Source organism: Balaenoptera borealis (assembly GCF_965194805.1).
Source record: "Balaenoptera borealis genome assembly, chromosome: 13".
Classification (NCBI taxonomy): Eukaryota; Metazoa; Chordata; class Mammalia; order Artiodactyla; family Balaenopteridae; genus Balaenoptera; species Balaenoptera borealis.
Window position 1 is genome coordinate 52,158,015 of NC_138870.1, and position 21,302 is coordinate 52,179,316.

At 33.8% G+C, this 21,302-nt stretch overlaps 1 protein-coding gene across 8 annotated transcripts in view; it reads left to right on the top strand.

The window, feature by feature from the left end:
• Positions 1-21,302, top strand: part of USP15 (ubiquitin specific peptidase 15) — a 122,363-nt gene that overhangs the window by 14,719 nt on the left and 86,342 nt on the right. For 7 of the 8 annotated variants that reach the window (XR_014233484.1, XM_082351212.1, XM_082351213.1 and 4 more), the window contains exons 2-3: positions 4,936-5,063; positions 13,928-14,058. Coding sequence is in view for 6 of the 8 variants with exons in the window: in XM_082351212.1 (XP_082207338.1) it covers positions 4,936-5,063; positions 13,928-14,058 (259 nt within the window). In the remaining 2 variants the exon portion in view is untranslated. Of the gene's footprint in view, positions 1-4,935; positions 5,064-13,927; positions 14,059-21,302 lie in introns of those variants that run through there. The other variant, XM_082351210.1, reaches the window with a different exon arrangement.

Genomic DNA, 21,302 nt, shown 5'->3' on the forward strand with positions numbered 1-21,302 from the left:
AAACATTACAGATACAGTTGAATCTCCCTGTACATGTTTGCCTAATCCTAACCCCTTCCCTCCCTTGCCAGAGGGAGCCACCATCCACAAACTGATTATTATTCTCTTTACTTATATTTTTAATATATATGCGTGGATCTATGGATAATATTATTTGTGGCATGCTTAAAATTTTTATATAGTTGTACTGTGTGTGCATATCTATGTTATCTTAATATGTTTGTGTTATATTACATGTAGCCTTTTGCAGCTTGTATTTTTTAATTCAGCACTGCAGTTTTGAGATTTATCCATGTTAATACATGTAGTATTTTTCATTTTAGTTTTTGGGTAGTATTTCTTGGTAGGAATAATGAATATTGGTTTTGGTTTTTGTTTCCAATTTTCCATTTGCAAATTATGCTGCGTTATGTATTCTTCAGTTGTATTCTTGTAAATATGTGCAAGAGTTTCTGTAGGGTAAAACTTAGCAATGGCAATACATGATTCTATGGTATGCACATCTTCATCTTTAATAAATATTGCCAAATTACTCTCCAAAATGAGGATTCTAGTTTATACCCCAGTTGGTAGTTTATGAGTTGCAGTTACTACACATCTTCTCCACACTTAATATTATTGACACATGTGCATGTGCTTGTGTGTTTACCAATTTCCTGAGAATGATGTGGTATGGTGTTAATTTGTATTTTTCACATTGCTAATGAGATTGAACATCTCATATGTGTAGAGGCCATTCTGATGTTCTGTGAATTGCCCTTTTTTTTCATTCTTTTTTTTTAAAAATTAATTTAAAGGAGTTTTTCATGTTCTAATCCTTTGTTGGTTATAGGCAGTATAAGTATCTTTCCCAATCTATATCTTTCTTTACTTGGTGCCTTTGTTGAACAGAAGCTTTTCATTTTAGCCTCGCAATTTTATCAACTTTTACCTTAAAGATTTTTTGGTTTTTGTCTTAACTCTTCCTATATTCTGAAGTAACGAAGATTTTCTCCTGTATCTTTTAAAAAATTATATTTTCGCTTTCACATTTATGTTTTTCATCCAACTACAATTTATTTTTGTACAGTTTCTGCTGTAATGCAGCATGTGTACGTAAAAATCACTGTGCTATATGCAAAATCATGCAATAAAAACCACAGGGCATACGGGAAGAATAGGGTTGGGGCACAGAGCTTTAAAAATTTTTTCAGTTTTAGTGAAAAATTTCACTAAATTTTTTTTTAAAAAGATACTTAATAAAAATGGTAGCATGGTTTTACACATGTTAAATGGTTAAGAAATACATTAATACTGCAGTAAATATGGTATTTTTATTTTGAAAAAGATGAGATTTGCTTGAAGTGGGATTGTGAAATGGTAGAAGGAGGGTTATCCGAAATCTGCCAAGAAGTTGTAACACCAGATGTGGAGAGTTTGGTTCATAACACACATGGTGAATGTAGGTAGATGTTTAAAATGTATGTTTTGTGCATACCTGTGCAGCTCAGTGTACCTGGGAAATTTTCCACATATAGCTAGTGTTTGTTTCAGTTAGGACTAGGGTGAGACAAGCAAGGCACCTAGGGTGTAAAATTTAAGGAAGCACTCCCTGTTAGGGTCCTTAGGCATCTCACTTGCCTCACCCTAGTCCTCGCACTGCTTATGGGTGAAGTAGTGCTTAAGCATGCACTGAATTTGTGTTACTATTCCCTTGTGTATCAATCATGTTGAACACATTCAGGCTTTCGTAAGAAGCTTTTTCGAATAGAACTGACTACATATGTGAGGTATAGAGCTCTTAATTAATTTTTCTCGTATATATAGCCAGACCTTTCTACACTGGTTTGTAATGATTTTAGCATGCAGCATAGTTCCACATATATTTGAGCCTGGTTCTTCTTTCTTTGTGCTATTTTCATTGGTCTTTCCGCTTCTCCCTATGTTAATAACACATTTTCTTAATCACAGGTCTGGCACTAACTTTGTAACCTTGGACAAGTTAATTTCTGTGTGCCTATGAAATTATAATGGTGCCTACCTCATTGGGTAGTTAACGGAGTAAATGAGCCAGTATATTAAAGTGCTTAGAAGTATGTGCCTGGCCCAAGAGTAAAGCTCAAATGTTAGTTATTTTGTTATTATTAAAAGTAATCCCTGTAAGTTAATAAAGAGTCTTGAGATCTAGTAGACTGAGATTGCCATCTTGTTTTTCCTTTTCCAAACTAAGAGGAAATGGGGAGAAGCTTTTGGAAGGATTCCCTGAGAAAGTGATGGTTAAACTATCTGAAAGATGATAAGAGTTAACTAGGTGTTGAGAGCAGTAGGAGAATATTTGAGGCAGAAGGAGCCATGAGGCAGAAAAAAAGTGTGCTCAGGAACTAGATCTCAGCACAAAGAAAAATGGTACCAGTTAAGACTAGAGAGGTAAGTAGGAGCAGATCAGATCATGCAAGACCTATTAGGCAATGTTAAGCATTTTAGACTTAATGTTAAAATCAGTTATAACTATTTGTAAAGATTGATATTTCAAGAATAAAAGCCAGGAAGTATTAATCTTTACAAATAGTTATAACTATTCAAAAAAGAAACTCAGAAGCTAAAGTTGGGTGCATCTGGACCCTAATAGCATATCAAGGATTAAGAGTGCTGTTGAGAATGTAAAATAAATTCAAGTCCTTGTTCACTTATTTGTAATCTTGGTGAGCTATTGATTTTGTTCTAGTCTTTTATGAGTTAAAATTAAGGAATCTTGTGTTTTGGGCAGATTCTTAATAGATTACGATTAGAGTTTTTACAGTACAACAAATCCATGTAAATGTCTTGAAATAAATTTTTTTCATTTATTTGTCCACTTCATCTAATTTCAAGGGTGCACCTATAACTACACATTATTTCAGTAATTGACGCTCCTGTTTTTTCTCCTTCCCTCATGTTTCATTACCACAACATTCTACAAGTAAGTTATAGGTGCCTGTAATAGAAATATGATGGCCATTTTCAATTGAAGGTAGTGTTAAAAACAGCTGAATTTTCATCACTTGGGAGAGTTTTCTGTCATAATGGTTTCATTGTACAGAAAGCACTCAGTTCAAGATCTAGGAAAGAAAGTTGAACTAGAAATGTTATGGCAGCAGATGAATTCTGCCCAGTGCAACCCTGCACTAAAACTAAAGATTTTATTAAATACTTTGAGAGCTAAAATGTCATCTTTTAGAAATATCTTTTAAGTAAATATAAATAGAATTTTGATAGTATTCCACAAATAGTTTTTAATGTAAGTTTTATAAATGACATTTTATAGTATTATTGTTAATCTATAAGTTCAGCACAATTCCAATCAAAATCTTAATAGGGTTTTTTGTGGAACTTGACTAACTGATTCTAAAATTCGTATGGAATAGCAAATGGCCAAAGATAGTTAAGACAGTTTGCAACAAGAAGCTGGGGGAACGTGCCCTGAGTAATACCAATATAAAAGTAATTAAGACAATTAAATTGGCACAATGATAGAAAAATAGATGAATGGAATAGGGGAAAGATCGCTTAGTATGACATTTATTTGCAAAGAAAGCAAATGAGATGTCTGAATATCTTGTTTAAATTGCAAGGGAGAAAGAGTCTAAAAAAATTTTAGTGGGTGATATACAATTAAGTATAATTTTCTTTGTTATCATTTTAACATATAAAGTCATCTCTAGTCTAATCTATTTTATTTATCTTAGAAATGGTTTTCTTAAAACTTAGTTTTTCAACTCTTATTTTCTCATAAATATCAAAATCTACAATTTGGAGGCTTTCCATTGTGTAACCCTGATAGTGGGTTTGGAATACTCATGTATAGATAATTCTGCCTTACCCACTTTTAGGGAATTAAACTGTTGATGAATATTATTTAAGAATTGTGGGGTTTTGCTATGTTGGTGCCTTTGCTTCAGGTATTTTCAAACATAACTGTAGCGTTTCATTCCTATAGTGCTGTATGTATAGTGCTATAAGCACAGAAATATTAGAATGATGTTCTTCTAAAAAACTTGGTTATGCATGTGGGCTTTAAACATCTTATTAATCTTTACTTTTGCTTTTGTTTGTGATTGAACCTGGTTAAGTGTGGGGCAAGTGTTTCTGGAAAAGAATTTAAAATAATTATGAACCAGTGGCAAAGCATAGTAGATATAAATCAATGTAAAGTTTTTTAGATTTATAATTTTTTATGCTTTCTTTGCTAGAGAACCATTATTTTACTTTTTCTGTCACTGGTCATCTGAGGAGAAACTAATTTAGGTATTTGAAAGTAAGATGAATATAGTTTCAGTAATGCTTATTATAGTGCTTGGTATCACACTTTTGAAATCAATTAAAAACCAGTCCTGTTTGCCCCAGCAGATTTTACTAATGTATGAGAAACAATTGGAGACAGTATCGTTGTTATTAACTTTTGTTGGTAAAGAAGCTAATTATTTTTAAAGCTTTGATTATAATTACTAAAATCAATCTTGCAAACCTTTAATAATTGCTTTCCTTACCCCATAAAAGATAGTTAAATATATAAAATTAACATACTGTAAGTTTTTTGCAAAAGAACCATTTTCCATATTTATATTTTACCATGTTGCATTTAAAATTTTATTTTGACTGATTCTTATAATTACCATTTTGTTCAATTGGTAAATATTCTGTTGAATAGCTATTGCGTTTTTTTAAAATGCTGTTAAGGATTTTTTTTAATGTATATGTTAATAGTTGTCTTTAGTAGATACTTTACAGAACAATAGAAATAATACTTTACACAAGAGAAATATTTTTGTTCTACTACTGTGACATTATAGTTATTCTCAGTAATCCTTTGAAGTAGACATGTACTTTGATATAAAATGAAATATAAAAAATAGACAGATTTTCTGCTATTCTTGTAGTTCCTGGTATTTTCCTTTACCGATTTCTCTTCTTTTTTAGGTACCTAGTCGATAGTCGCTGGTTCAAACAGTGGAAAAAATATGTTGGATTTGACAGTTGGGACAAATACCAGATGGGAGATCAAAATGTATATCCTGGACCCATTGATAACTCTGGGCTTCTTAAAGGTATTATTTCCTTCTTTCAGTCAGGTTGTAAATGTGTTCGTTTCAGTATGTTATAGTAATATGGAAAATGTTAATGTAAATAAATTGGTAAATTAGAAATTTCTTTGTGTAGTCACCCCTCAGTGTCCATGTGGGGATTGGTTCCAAGACCTCTTTCACATACGAAAATCTATGGATGCTCAAGCCCCTTATATAAAATGGCATAATATTTGCATATGATCTATGTATCCTCCCATATACTTTAAATCATTTGTAGGTTATCTATAATACCTAATAAAATATAAATTCTATGCAAATAGTTGCTGGTACACGGAAAATTCAAGTTTTTCTTTTTGGAACTTTCTGAAATTTTTTTTTTCCCTCAAATATTTTCTGTCCAGGGTTGGTTGAATCTGCAGATACAGGACCCATGGATACAGAGGGCCGACTGTATTATAGATTTGACCTAATGAATTCAGATTATTGTGTTATAATTAGTTATATTCTGTATCATGACAAATTCTGTTTGTCATTTCTGATGTAATAAGGGTTTATTATCGTTTAAACCTAGAATGTAAATTAGAAAGCACTATCTTATTGTTTGGGGGAAATGCTGTATTGTGTATTATGTTGCTAATGGGCACATGACTTTTTTCTTTAAGTTGGGGATCAGTGGTATATGGTTACATTCTTGGATTTTTGCATTAATCTTCTACAACCTTTACTACTTGCCAGCTCTTCTAAAACTTGTATAACATTTAAAGAGAATAAAACATAAGTACCAGAACTTCCATTTCTGGCCAGGATGGAATAACAGGGACTAGACTTATCCTTCCACTTGAATGAACTAAAACCCTGACAAAAAACGTGAAACAGTGGTTCTCAAAACATTGGACATAAGGCAGCAAAGAACAGTGATCCTTGAGAGGTATGAAACGAATGAAGTGAGCCCTATGATTTCCTCAGCTTACTGCACTGAGAGAGTTTCCGAGACACGGCACAGAATGAGAAACCCACGCAAAGCCTGGCAACCTCCCTTAGTTGAAGAAAGAGTTTGGAGTCCAGGGAGACCAAGGCAGCCAGAGTTCTCAGGGCAGAGTACCAGAGAGGAATGAGCAGCACACAAGGAGAGAGAGAGACCTAGAGATCTATAGAAGCTCTCTTATAAGTCTAGAGCTGACTGTTGACCAGTGCATGTATGTGAGGAAGCTACCCAAGGCCAAGGAAAGAACCATCCAAAAGAATTTGAAGGAACAATCGTTTAGGTTCATGTTACCAAATCAGGTTCATTTGCCAGATGCACAGCAAGCCAAATTCTGAGATACCAAGGTTTGCAGCAGAGAAAGGGTTTATTCATAAGGCAACCAAGTGAGGAGTCGGGAGAACAAATCTCAAATCTGCCTCCCTGATGGCAAGAGGCTCAGGGTATTTATGGGAACAAAGAAGCAGGGTGGTCTGAGGTGTGGGGAGCGTGGGAAAAGGTAATTGGTGATAAGGAAAGAGTGAAGTAATAGTCATTCTGTGCAGGTGCAACTAAGCTACTTGCTTCTCTGTGGGACGCATGTTCAGAAAATGGAGGCGTTAGCAGGTGCTGAGGGTGGAGTTTTTGGCCCTCTCATGTCAAAAGTCACCAAGCGGACTCTCACACAGCCTAGTTGGACAGTCGGTGGTCTTAACAGTCTTAGCTCCACCTAGAACTGAACACAGCTGATTTCAAGTTCCTGAAAAACAACTCAGGCAAATATCTTATTGTTTAGGCTATGAGAAGCTTGGAGGACATGCAAGTTTTTATAAAAACAGTTAAAGTGTGCTTGATCAGTAAAGGCAGGTTACAGTTATAATTTAATGGATCTAACTGATAGTACCCTCGGTTTCACTCATAAAGGACCAGGAATAATGTGTTCACAGTAGCCAGAGTGGAGAACCTTATAAATCTCGGGGTAGACTGCAGAGAATGGGTTTGCCTCTATAGAAGGGCAAAATTTATCCTTCTAAATTGAAAGTATCAAACTATTTCCAAGTAACTTAACTGCATCTCAGAACAGAACACAAGAGTATTTGTAGGAATACAAAAATATCCAGCATCCAACAAGATAAAATTTATAATATCTTGGATACAACCAAATATTACCTGGAATGCAAAGAAGCAGAAAAATACAATGCATACTAAGGAGAAATAGCAATGTTTAAAAAAATTTTTTTTAAGTGGAAAAGAACGAAGAACAAATGAAACAGATACAAAACGAATAGTAAGATGGTAGATTTAAACCCAGCTCTATGAACAGTCATATTTAATGTAAATATCCCAATTTGAAGTAGAGACTGTAAGATTGGATTAAAAAAAAAAGACCCAACTGTATACTGTCTACTAGAAACCCACCTTAAATATAAAGATACAAATAGATTAAGAGATTGAAAAATTGTAAGACTGACCTCCAGTGACCCTCCTGTTATATAATCATCTCCTTTTTGAGTATGAGTGGAACCTGAGAATAGAATATCATTCCTGTGATTACTTATATTATATGACAGAAGGGAGATTATCCCAGTGAGCTTTATCTAATCGTGCATGCCCTTTAAAAGCAGAGTTTTCTCTGGCTGGTAGCTGTAGAAGTCAGGATTCAAAGCATGAGAAGGACTCATTGCTGGTTTGAAAATGGAGGGGACTACGTGAGAAGGAAGACAGGCATCCTCTAGGAACAAAGAGAGTCATTGGGCCCACAGCTAGCAAGGAAACAGGGACCTCATACCTGTAGCCACGAGGAACTGAATTCTGCTAGCAGTCTGAATGGACTTGGAAGTAGATTCTTCCCCAGAGCCTTCAGATAGGAGACCAGCCTGGTGACATCTTGATTTCTTCCTTGTAAGACCCTAAGTAGAAAACCCAGTTGAGCCCATCTGAACTTCTGACCCATAGAACTGTGAGATAATAAATGGGTGTTGTTTTAAACTACTATGGTTATTTGTTATGTAGCAATAGAAAACTAATACACATACTAACACTTATCGAAAGAAAGCTGGAATGGCCATATTAATATCAGACGTTAAGTTTTAGAACAGAGAACATTACTAGGGATAAAAGTTCATTTCATGATCATAAATGGGCCAGGACAATTTGTTAAGAAAACATAATAATCCTAAATATATACCCAGCTAATGGCATAACTTGAAAACATGTGAAGCAAAAACTGATAGAACTGCAAGGAGAAATAGAAAAATATCCACAATTATATAATGGATATTTCAATATTCTTCTCTCCATAAATGATAGAAAACGTGTAGACAGAAAAGTAGTAATGAAATAAATCAACCTACCTGTCCTAATTGACATTTATAGAATATTCCACTGAATAACAGCAGAACGAAAATTCTTTTTAGGTGTGCACATGAAACATTTAGATAGACTATATTCTGGGCCATAAAACCTGTCTCAATAAAGTTAGAAGGATTTAAATCATATGAAATATGTTTTCTTACTACAGTGGAATAAATAAGAAGTTAATAACAGACAGTTGGAACATCTTCAGATGTTTGGAGACTAACATACTTCTGCATAAGCCATGGGTCAAAAAGAACTCAAAGGGGATATTAGCAAGTATTTTTAACTAAATGAAAGTGAAAACAAAACATACCAAAATTTGTGGAAGGTAGCTAAATAGTATGTGGGGGGTAATTTATAGCCCTTAACATCTATAAAGAAAAGAAAGGTCTGAAATCTCTGACCTTGGTTTCTGACTCAAACTAAAAGTAAGACCAAATTAAACCTAAATCAAGCAGAAGAAAGGAACTACTAATAAGTTCAGAACAGAAATTAAAGAGGAAATAGAAAAATAGAGAAAATCAATGAAACCAAAAACTGGTTCTTTGTGAAGATAATAAAATTTATAAATACCTAGTTTGATCACCAGAAAAGGAAAAGACACAACTACCGATATCAGGAACAAGAGAGGTAACATCAATACAGAAATCTACAAACAGCAAAAGGAGAATAAAAGAATATTATGAACTTTATGCCATTAAATTCAACAAATTAGGTGAAAAAGACAAATTCCTTGAAAGATGAAAACTACCAAAGCTCATTCCAAAAGAATGGATTCTCTGAATAGCCCTGAATAACAAAAGCTCTTTTAGAAAAGTGGGAGAGAATACGTCCCAGTTCATACTATGAAACCGTCATTACCTTGATACCAAAATCTGGCAGAGACATTTCAAGAGAAAAAATTCTAGACCATTATCCCTCATGAACATAGATGCATCAATTATTAACAAAATTTTAGTAAATCAAGTCCAACAATAAAGAGGATATATATAGAAATAAACATTAAGTATAAATAGAGAAATAAATATTACAAAGATAATATATCATATAAAACAAAAGAGTAAAATACAAGGAAACTTCCTCAACCTCATAATGGACATCTATGGAAAACCTACAGAAGACATACTTAACAGTGAAAGACTGAGTGCTCTCCCTCTAAAATCAGGAAAAAGCAAGGATGTCTACTCTCAGCTCTTCAAGCCAAGATTGTACTGGAGGTCCTAGGCAATGTAATAAGGCAAGAAGAAGAGATAAAAGGCATACAGGTTGTATCGGAAGAAGTAATAAATCTTCCTTTATTCACATACACCTATGTCTATGTAGAAAATTTAATGGAATCTACAAAAAGAAAACTTCTAGAACTAATAAATGAGATTAGCCTGTAGGATACAAGATCATTATTCAAAAACCAATTGCATTTTTGTACACTAAAAATGAACTAACATGAATTGAAATTTTAAAAGTACATTTTATAGTGGCACCAAAAATATAAAATACAGATAAGTCTGATAACATGTGCAAGACATGTAAACTAAAAACTATAAGACATTGCTGAGATAAATTAAAACCTAAATAAAGACAGAAATTATGTTAGCGGATCAGAAAACTCAATATTGTTAAATTCCCCCACTCAATCTACAGATTCAACACAATTCCAAATCACATTCCTAGTAGGTTTTTTTCTATCTCATTTAAAAATGAGACAATTTACATACCATAGAATTCATCCTTTTAAATTCTGTGATTCAGTGTTTTTTGGTATATTCACAAAGTTTTAACAACCATCACCACTGTCTAATTCCACAAAATTTTCGTCACCGCAGAAAGAAACTTCGTATCCATTAGCAGTCACTCTCCATCCCCACTCAAGACCCAGCCATAAGCAATCACTAATATACTTCTGTCGCTATGGATTCGCCTTTTAGGGACATTTCATCTAAATGGAATCATACAATATGTGGCCTTACTGTTTGACCTCTTTCACTTAGCACAAAGTTTTAAAGTGTCTTCATGTAGCATGAATCAGTACTTCATTTCTTTTTATGGATGAGTAATTTTCCATTGTATGGAGATATGCCACATTTAATTTATCCATTCATCAATTGATGGACATTTGGGTTGTTTTCACTTTCTGGCTATTATGAATTATGTTGCTCTGAACATTCATGTACAAATTTTTGTGTAGATGTATATTTTAATTTCTCATGGATCTATACCTAGGCATGGGATTACTAAGTCATATAGTAACTCTGTGTTTAACTATTTGAGGAATTGCTAGACTTTTCCAAAATAGTTGCACCATTTTACATTCCCACCAGCAACAAGTAGGGTACCAATTTCGCCACATCTTGCCAACGCTTGTCATTGTCTGTTTGTTTATTATAGCCATCCTAATGGGTATGAAGTGGTGCCTATTGTTATTTTGATTTGTATTTCCCTAGTGATTATTGATGTTAAGTATCTTGTCTGTGCTGCTTATATCTTTTTTGGAGAAATGTCTATTCAGATCCTGTGCCCATTTTTTAATTGGGTTATTTGTCTATTATGTTTTAAGAGTTGTTTATGTATTCTGAATACTAGTCCCTTATCAGACATATGATTTCCAAAAATTGTCTCCTAATCTGTGGATTGTCTTTTACTTTCTTGATGGTGCCTCTAAAGCGCAAATTAATTTTGATGAAGACCAATTTATCTATTTTTTTCCTTTGGTTGCTTGTGATTTTGGTGTCAGAAAGCATCACCTAATCCAAGATCAGAAAAAACTTGTTTTTTTTCTAAGAGTTTTATACTTTTGGCTGTTATATTTATGTCTTTGATCAATTTTAAGTTAATATTTGTATATGGTGTGAGGTAAGAATCAATTGAACAGATTAGAGAATCCAGAAGTAGATCCACACATATATATGGCCAATTGATTTTACACAAAGTTGTAAGGGGAATTCAGTGGAGAGAAGATAGTCTTTTAAACAAATGCTGGTTGAGCATTAAGTATCTATTTGCCAGAAACAGGTGAACTTTGATCTATACCTGGCACCATATACAAAATTAACTCAAAACAGACTGTAGACCTATATGTAAAAACCAAAACTATAAAAAAAAGGAGAAAAATTTTGTGACATTGTGTTAGGCAAAGTTTTCTTAAATATGAATTTAAAAAGCACAATTGATAAAAGAAAAAAATTGATGGCTTGTATTTCATCATTAACAAACGCTTCAAATGACACTGTTCAGAGAATGAAAAGATAAAGCACAATGTGGGAGAAAATATTTGCAAATCACCTAGCTGATAAAATATTTATATGCAGAATAAGGAATTCCATAAAGCCCAGTGGAAAGAGTAGACAAAAGGTTTGAACAGATGCCTCACCAAAGAAGATAGTGTTGTCAAAAAGCACATGTGGGACTTCCCTGGTGGCGCAGTGGATAAGAATCTGCCTGCCAATGCAGGGGACACGGGTTCGATTCCTGGTCCAGGAAGATCCCACATGCCACGGAGCAACTAAACCCGTGCGCCACAACTACTGAGCTTGCACTCTAGAACCCGCAAGCTGCAACTGCTGAGCCTGTGTGCCACAACTACTGAAGCCCGCATACCTAGAGCCCGTGCTCTGCAACAAGAGAAGCCCACGCGACACAATGAAGAGTAGCCCCGGCTCGCCACAACTAGAGAAAGCCCGCACACAGCCAAAAATAAATAAATAAAAATTTAAAGGAAAAAAAGCACGTGTAAATATACTCAACATCAATTGTCATTAGAAAAATGAAGATTAAAACCACAATGAGGTCCCACTATACATGTGTTAAAATGATTAAAATTTAAAAGATGAGCCCATACCAAGTATTGATAAGGATGTGGAGCAAGTAGAACTTTCATACATTGTTTTTGGGAATGAAATAGTCTTGCAATTTCTTAAAAAGCTAAACATACATTTACCATAGGAACCAACCATTCTACATATGAAAACTTGTACATGAGTGATCACATCACTGTTATTTGTAGTAGAGAAAATTGGAAACAATCCAAAATGCCCATCAACAGCTGAATGGATAAACAAATTATAGAATATCCATATAATGAAATCCTATTCAGCAATTAAAAGGAATGAACTATTGATACATAAAAACATGGATGGGTTTCAAGATAATGATGCAGCATAAATGAAGCCAAACAAAGCAGTACATACTATTTTTTATATAATGTAGAAAATGCAAATTGGTCTACAGTTGCAAAATACAGATAAGTGGTTTTCAGGGGACAGGACAGTAGACCTGGATGGACAAGAAGAGATTACAAAAAAGGGCTACAGGGAAACCTTTGGTGGTGGGGGGATACTGATAGATCTGTTCATCATTTTGGTGATGATGGTTTCACACTTGTAGTGATATGTCAGAACTTATCAAATTTTACACTTTAAATCTGCAGCAGTTTGTTGTATATCAATTTTACATCAACAAACACGAAAGTAACAAAAATTAGGCGTTCTGTGTTTAGGGGTGTTCTCCCCCTAAAAAAATGATCCAAAAATTGATCATTTTATTTTATCCACTAGATATAAATTACTATTTGGATTCTGTTACATAATAAAATCATACACTCAAAATCTTGAATTATTGTGGAGAATAGCATAGAAGTCTTAATTTTTAAACTTTTTTTTCTTTTCCTAAATTCAAAGTAGTCTGTTATAGTGGAAAGAAAATGGATATTAGCATAAACAGATACATGTTTGAGTTCAGTCTCTACAGTTTTCTGTATGTGAACTTGGGCAAGTTAATCAATATCTGAATCTATTTACTAAGTAAAATGGAGCTATCTACTTCATAATATTCTTCTGAGAGTCAACTGAGATAAAAGGGTTTTCCATAATAATACCTTTCATAGTACCTGCAATTTTCTGAATGATTTGGGGCAAGTTACTCAATTTTCTTGAATATATTTTTTGATCTAAAATAGATACCTATCTCTGGCCTGTCCTATACTACATTTCTAGTTCAACTGGAATTTTGAAAATGGATCATAGAATTAGAACCATATCTGAACAACTACCTCTACTTTAGATCTGTGGAGGAATCTAGATCATAGGCCCTCTGGAGTAATGAGATGCCCTTTTGTGATTTCCATCATGGTTCCCAGCCCATGTGCTTTGGCATCATTGTTAAAGGTTATTGATTTGCTTCTGAATTTTCTTCATCAGCTAATGCTAGAACGATCACTATTACCATGTGAGGGATCTCTGATACTTAAAATATTTGGGAAACACTCTTCATTCAGATCCTTTGGCTAACAGTTACACTTTAGTATTTTTTTTAAGAGCCCAATAAAAGAAAAATTATTTTTTTAAACACTGTTGGTTGCCTGGTACACATTGAAACTTTGTAAAGCAACAGTTTATTTTGGAATATGTAGACTTAGATGTGAACCTCTTCAGAGCTTTCTTCAAAACTCATTATTTAAGTACCTGAATTAGTCTCCATGAGTTTAAGTAATTTTTAATGTGTACAACCAAAGTATTTGGAGATATGTAGTATTGTTTCTTTTTATGTATTGAGTTTATTTTTCCTTTTGTAGATGGTGATGCCCAGTCACTTAAGGAGCATCTTATTGATGAATTGGATTACATACTGTTGCCAACTGAGGGCTGGAATAAACTTGTCAGCTGGTACACATTGATGGAAGGTCAGGAACCAATAGCACGGAAGGTACATATTAAGAATAACTGAATAGAAATATTTTTCTTAGTTCACATTTTCTTGTTAATTTCAATGACTTATAAAGCCTCCTCGATTATCTTGGAGAAAAAGACCATCAGAATGTTACTGTACACTAACACACATAGAGGGTTTACTATAGGCTGGCCACTGTTATAAGCACATCATATACGTTATTAACTAGTTTAATCCTCATAAAAAATTCTCTGAGGTAAGTATTATCCCCATTTTATAGATGAGGAAATGAGGACAGAGGTAGAGAGGTGCAGGGTCTTTTAGAAAGCCACATGAGTTTACATACTTAAGTAGCCTGACTCTGACTTTTTTTTCTGATTAAAAAAAAAATTTTTTTTTTAAATAATGAAGAAACTAAAAATAGAAGAAATATTTTACAGCATACAATTTTCTTAAAACTTGAAAATGCAGGTATTTTTCTTATCCCGATTTTAAGTTTTACAGTTATAGTCTAGAAAAATTAAAAATGACCCACTTTCTTTATTTTTTGGTTAACTAAAAATTCATTTATGAAAGTATCAGTATCACCATAGTAGAATAATACCAACTGCTTAAAGTAGATCTGTCAGCCTTACACAAGTATTTGATAGTGTATTTGGATGGAGCAGAATTATTTATCTGATTTTTTTTCTACATAAAAATGATTAAAAAGCCGAATTATGTAACACAAGGGTATAAACCTCTGATAGACCAAACCATATTTGGATTTATTTGGAACTGATGCTACAAAGTTAATATATTTACAGTTTGTATTTGTGTATCTATGGTTTAGGTATAGAATTGAATTTCGTTTTCTAAATAGAATGTGAATGTGCCTTTGATTTAGTTTAGTGTAGTTTAATTCTGTTCCTTAATTTCACTCAGTCTTATAGCCATTTCAAAGTTAAGATTCATATCTTCTAGGAATGCTAGCCATAAATTATATATATTTATATATATATATATATATATATATGTAATGGCCTATCATTTTTATCTGTAATTGCTGGAGAATTGAGTGTTTTGACTATTTGAAGGATAAACTACTCAGCTGTAAAACTATGTAGAAGAAGACCTTCATTCCTGGGATAAAGGAAAATCTGTAATATGTCTGGAATATCTTCAAGTGTGTTAAACTGTATTAATTCAACCTTAATGACATACTCTTTTTTTTCTTAATAAATGTAGCATATCATATAGTATAGTAAACAGGTCAACTGACAACTCCATTGGCATTTCTTCTCGAAAGAGGGCTTACTGGCATTTCTTGAAATCTGTGTCTGATAAGCAAGTTAAAGAAGATAAAGAATCATGAAGACTTCATACAGGGAGAAAGAAAAAAAGTTTAAGAAGTCTGTTAGGAGGCTATATATTTATTTTTAATAAGGTAGTTGGAATTCACTCAACTTGTAAAATAATTTTCAAACTTTAGTGTGTATAAAATTACCTAGAGTACTTATTAAAATGTGTCTTCCTCCAAAATTAAATCAGTAAGTCTGGGAATTTCCATTTTTGCTATGCTTCTGATGCCAGTGAACTCAAAGAACAGACTCTTATGCCAGTGGAAGTTACTTAAAAGAATAGACTGGTCTTTTAGAGTCTGAAGCCCAGCTTTGAATTTTACTAATCTCTGATTGCATTGAGGAATCTGGAATTGGTAATGCTACTACTGTCATGTAGAAACGAAGTTAACCATCTTCCTGGACCTCAAAGCATCACTAAACTGTCTCACTTAAAATGTCAAGATGTTCAATTTAAAACAAAAACAAAACAGGTAAATGAGGAGGAAGTACAATGGGACCAAAATCCAAGAGAAACTATAGGTAATAGAAACAGACACGTGAGGAATCCAGATAATGGAATTATCAAACAGAAACCTTAAAACCCTGTGCTTCTTATGTTCAAAAAAATAAAAGATAGTTGAAAAGAAGAACCAAATATAATTCTAAAACTGAACAATAATATGGAAATATTAAGTATTAAGGACATATTATTTGAGTGAAATACTAGACTAAAAAGAAGGAGAGAATGTGTAAACTAAATGATAACATCAATAGAAAATATATTGACCAAAGCTTAAAGACACTGAAGAATGGAAAATAAAGAAAAAAGCAGACGGGCACATGGAGTACAGTGAATAAGTTTAACATACATTTAAGTGGACTCCTCAAAGCAAAGGAAAGACAGAATGGGGTAGAAGTAATACTGGAAGTAATAGCTGAGAATTTTCCAAAAATGGTGAAAGATATCATGCTACACATTAAAGAAATGCTGTGAATCCCAAGCTGAAAAACATGCAAACAAAACCATACGCAATAAAACTGTTGAGAAACAAAAATATTCCTGATAGTAGTCAGAAAAAAAGATATATTACCTTCAAAGTAAGGGTAAGACAACGAAGTGATTTCTCAAGAGAAATGAATGCCAAGAAAATAATAGTGTATCTTCAACATGCTGAAAGAAAATAACTGCTAACCTTGAATTCTATGACCAAGGAAAGGATCCTTCAGAATAATGGTGACAAAAACTGTTTTCAGATAAACAAATTGATAGGATTTGTTACCAGCAGACTTGCACTAAAGGAAATACAAAACAGTCTTCAGAATGAAAAATTACTCCGTACGGAATCTTGGAGACACAGGAAAAAATGTTGACTGACAAAGCACATACTGTGAATAGATGTTAAGGCGGGCTGTTTAAAATAGTAATAATTCCTTATGATGATGAAAATATGTATAAAATTAAAGTGCATAACAATATTAGTATATAAGTTAAGATAGTTGCCCCCAAGACAACCCCCATTATCTTCACCTCCTCATATCCACAGCCTTGGATAGTCCCCATCTGCATTGTACCAGGGTCTTGGTATTGTACTGGTCTTCGTGGCCAGTGACATATAGCAGAAGTCATGGTAAAGCATATCACTTTCAAGATTAAGTTTTAGGTCAAAAGGATAAACTTACAGTTTTAAAGTAAATAAGTTATGGGGATATATTTGTACAGCATGGTGACTATAGTTAAAAATATATTGCATATTTGAAAATTGCTAAGAGTTCTAGAAGATCTTAAAAGTTCTCATTACAGGGAAAAAAAGTGTAACTGTAGGGTGATGGATGTTAACTAGACTTACTGTGGTGATCATTTCACCATATATACAAATATTGAATAGTTGTGTTATACACCTGAAACTACTGTAATGTTATATGTCAGTTGTACCTCATTTAAAAAGAAAAGATTAGATTATAAAAGACACCTTGGCTTACATCTTGGGTGCACACACCCTCTTGCTCTCTCTCATTTCTCAGTCTGGGAAATTCAACTGCACATTCAGGCAGCCTATGGAGGGGCTCACATGTTAAGGAATTGAGATCTCTGGCCAATAGAGAGGAATGGAGGCCTGCTAACAGCGATGTGAGTGAGCTTGGAAGTGAATCCTACAGTCTCATTTGAGCTTCCAGATAATTGAAGTCCCAGTCCACAGCTTGACAACAACCTCGTGAGAGACCCCACGCCAGAACAGCCCAGCTAAGCTGCTCCAGATTCTTGACCCTCAGAAACTATGTGAGATAATGTTTGCTTTGTTAAGCTGATAAACTTGGGGTAATTTATTATGCAGTAGTAGGTAGCTAATACTGATTTTGGTTCCTGGAAGTTGCATGCAACCGTAACAAAAACTTGAGATGTGGTGGTGGCTTTGGAACTGGGCAGTGGATAGAACCTGTAAGAATTTTAAGAGTATTAATGAAAGCATAAAGTGCCTTGAATAAATTGGTAGTAGAATTTTAGACTTTGAGGAGGCTGCCAGTGAGATCTTAAAGGAAGGTGAGGAAAATCTTATTGGAACCCAGTGATTTTTGTTATAAGGTGGCAGAAAGTTTAACAACGTGTCAATCTGCAGTAAACTGAAAGATAAAAAATATGTTTATGAACTAAACAATCTGCCAAAATGTTGAAAGTACTGCTGGGTTTCTTCTTGTGCTGCCTTTAGTCAGATATGAGAAAAGAGAAGCTAAAGAAAGGACTGTTAAATAAAAAAGAGCCAAGACTCGCTAGTTTTGAAAATTAGCCTCTCCAGATGACAAACAACACTAAAACTAAGAAATATTTCCAAGCAAAGATCAAACTCAAGGTACTCTCAAGAAAGCATGGTCTAAAGTTGAAGCCAAGGTTGTGACTGTAAAATTTCTTTGTTAAGACCTCAGAAAAGTTGAAGGTGGTGCCTCACAATACTCTTCAGAAAAAAGGGCCCTTTAAAGGATTTCAGGGTATACTTTATACCACCTTTCAATATGTGGCTTCTAGGAACAGTAGGGCTTCTAAGAAGCTTTAGGGCAATGTCCCTGAGCCTTCTCAGTATAAACCCAAGGTAGAAAGGACTTGGCTAGAGGACATTTGTGGTTGTGACTTTTGCCTACTGGGTTGAACTCCAGTGAGATCCACTGGAGACGCACAGTGTTTTCAAGAACCACTGCCATCTTGGACTGCAGAGACAGTATAAAATTAAAGAGGCCTTTGCCCTTGCAGACTGCTACAAGCAGGAATCAGACTAAGAATTTACTCAACTGCAAACATGTGCTAACTTTCATGAAACAAAGGATGACTCAGAAAACAGAAGCAAATGTTATGAAGAGTCATTTTCATGTCAAGGCAAAAGTGAGCCCTAACCAAGGAACTTTCAGTATTTATCTTTTAGTTCACAGGCCTATAGATCAAGAGGAACTATACTCGAGATACTTAAGGAACTATGCCCAAGGATCCTCATCTGTACCTTAGTCAGATATAGATGACAAGTTTCTGAACTTTGAGTTGATGCTGTAATGGGATGAGACTAGTGGGGGCCTTTGCGGGGGGTGGAGTGTATTTTGCATGTTGATGGGAGGGTCTGTGACTTATTGGGTACTAGAGGTTCACTGTGGTAGACAACCTCACAGATGCTCCCAAGTTATCGCCATCTGTTATTCACACTCTTATGTAATCTACATCATACCAGAGTTGGTCTGTGTGACCAGTAAAATATGGCAGAAGTGATAGTATGTTGTTTCTGAGTTTGTAAAAGATACTGGAGTGCTCTCTGGCTCTCTCTTGGATCAGTCACTCTGAGTGAAGCCATATGCCATGCAGGCAGCCTATGGAAAGACTCACATGATGAGGAACTAAAAGTCTCTGCCAACAGCTGGAGAGGAACGGAGGCCTGCCAACAACACTTGAATGAGCTTGGAAGCAGATTTGAACAACATGATTAACCACCATGACCTAATTGACATGCGTTGCACTTAGTGCAGAATACAAAATTTTTTAAGTGAAATTTTTACCAAAATTAACCACATGCTGGGCCATCAAGCAAATTCCAATATATTTCTAATGATAGAAATTATTCAGTGTATTTTCTGTCCTCAGGGGAATTTAGAAGTCTGTAACAGAAAGACAACTAGATCTCTCAGCTACCTAGAAATGGAACAATATACTTCTAAGTAATCCTTAGGTCAAAGAAGATATAAAAAGTAAAATTAGACATATTTTGAACTGAATAATAATGATACATCATAAAAGAATGACTAAAGTCATTCTTAGAAGGAACTTTATAGCTTAAATGTAAATACTGGAAAAGAAGACTGTTCTCAAGAAGAGAAGAAAAGGAAATTAAGCCTAATCAAGAAATAATAATATGAAGTAGACATTAATAAAATAGAAAAAAAATTTTGCATTAAATGAACAAAGTTGACTCATTATAAAGAACACTGAAATAGATCAGTAAAATAAAGATGAGTCCTGGCAAGACTGATCAAGAATAAAAGGAAAATAAGCCCAAATCACCTATATTAGGAATGAAAAAGGGGACATCATAGCAGAGTCTAAAGACTTTTTTAAAAGATTAATTTTGAATAATTTTATGTAATTTAAAAATTTAGGTGAAGTGGACAGATTTCTAGAAAAATACAACAGTGTTGAAATAAGAAATAGAAAATCTCAATTGCCCTGTCTGAATAAAGAAATTAAATCATTAAATAAAAATCTTTTCACAAAGAAAACTGTAGCTCCAGAAGGCATCACCAGTAAATATTCAACCAAATATTTAATAACACAATACCAAGTAATTTAATTACACAATATTAGCAAGCCAAACCCAGCAGTATGCAAAAAGGGAGTTAAAAAATGGCCAGGCTGGATTTTTTTCAAATGCAATTTTGATTTTACTTTGAAAATCACTTATAATTTTCGTATTATCTGAGTAAAGTAGAAAAACCGTCTCAGTAGATGCAGAAAAAGCATTTGATAAAACTCAGTATCTATGTATGATTTTTTTAAGAAAAGCTAGAAATAGAAACCTATTTCAGACATACTTATTGGTAAAATATTCAAAGCTCTTCCTCTCCGATCAGGGACAAGACAAGGATAAGTATATTAGAGGTCTTACTTAGCCAGTGTGGTAATGGGGAAAAGAACTCAAAGAATAAGGATTGAAAATAAAGAAATAAAATTGTAATGTTCTAGAAGACGTGATTTTATATGCTGAAAATTCCAAAAGTTGTACTAACAAACCATTAAAATCAATAATTCAGTTTCACAGGGTGGTTGGATATAAGGTAAATATAGAAAAACCAATTATTTATCAGCAACAAATAAAGTTGAATTTTAAAATAATGTTTACAACAGATCGAAGTATGTAGAAATACACCTTACAAAATTACTTCTCTACAATGAAAATTATGAAACATTACTGAGCAAAATTAAAGAAGACCTAATGAGTTAATGGTCAGGGGGTCACCAAACTTTTTCTGTAAAAAGCCAGATAGCAAATATTTTCAGCTTTGTGGGCCAAAATGGTCACTGTGGAACTACTCATCTCTGCTGTTTTGGGTGCAAAAACAGCCATAGGTGACAGTAAATGAATGGTAATAACAGTGTTCCAATAAAATGTTATTTACAAAAATAGATGATGAGCGAGATTTAGCCTATGGATCATAGTTAGCCCACTCCTGATCTAGGTGCTGGTTAATTAATGTCTACCAACATCATAAAAAGAGGGGCAACTAGATATTATTTGCATCTTGTTTAGAATATATCTCACAATCCCTATGATGTAGTCTTACTAAAAATTGCAAGAATAAAAAGATTGATGGGGAACTTTTCAGTTAAAAGACACTTGAGACTTATCAGTCATTTGCAGTGTATGGGCTTTATTTGGATCTATATTAAAAATGATTTTAATTTTAATTAATTTAATTTTAATGTAATGAATA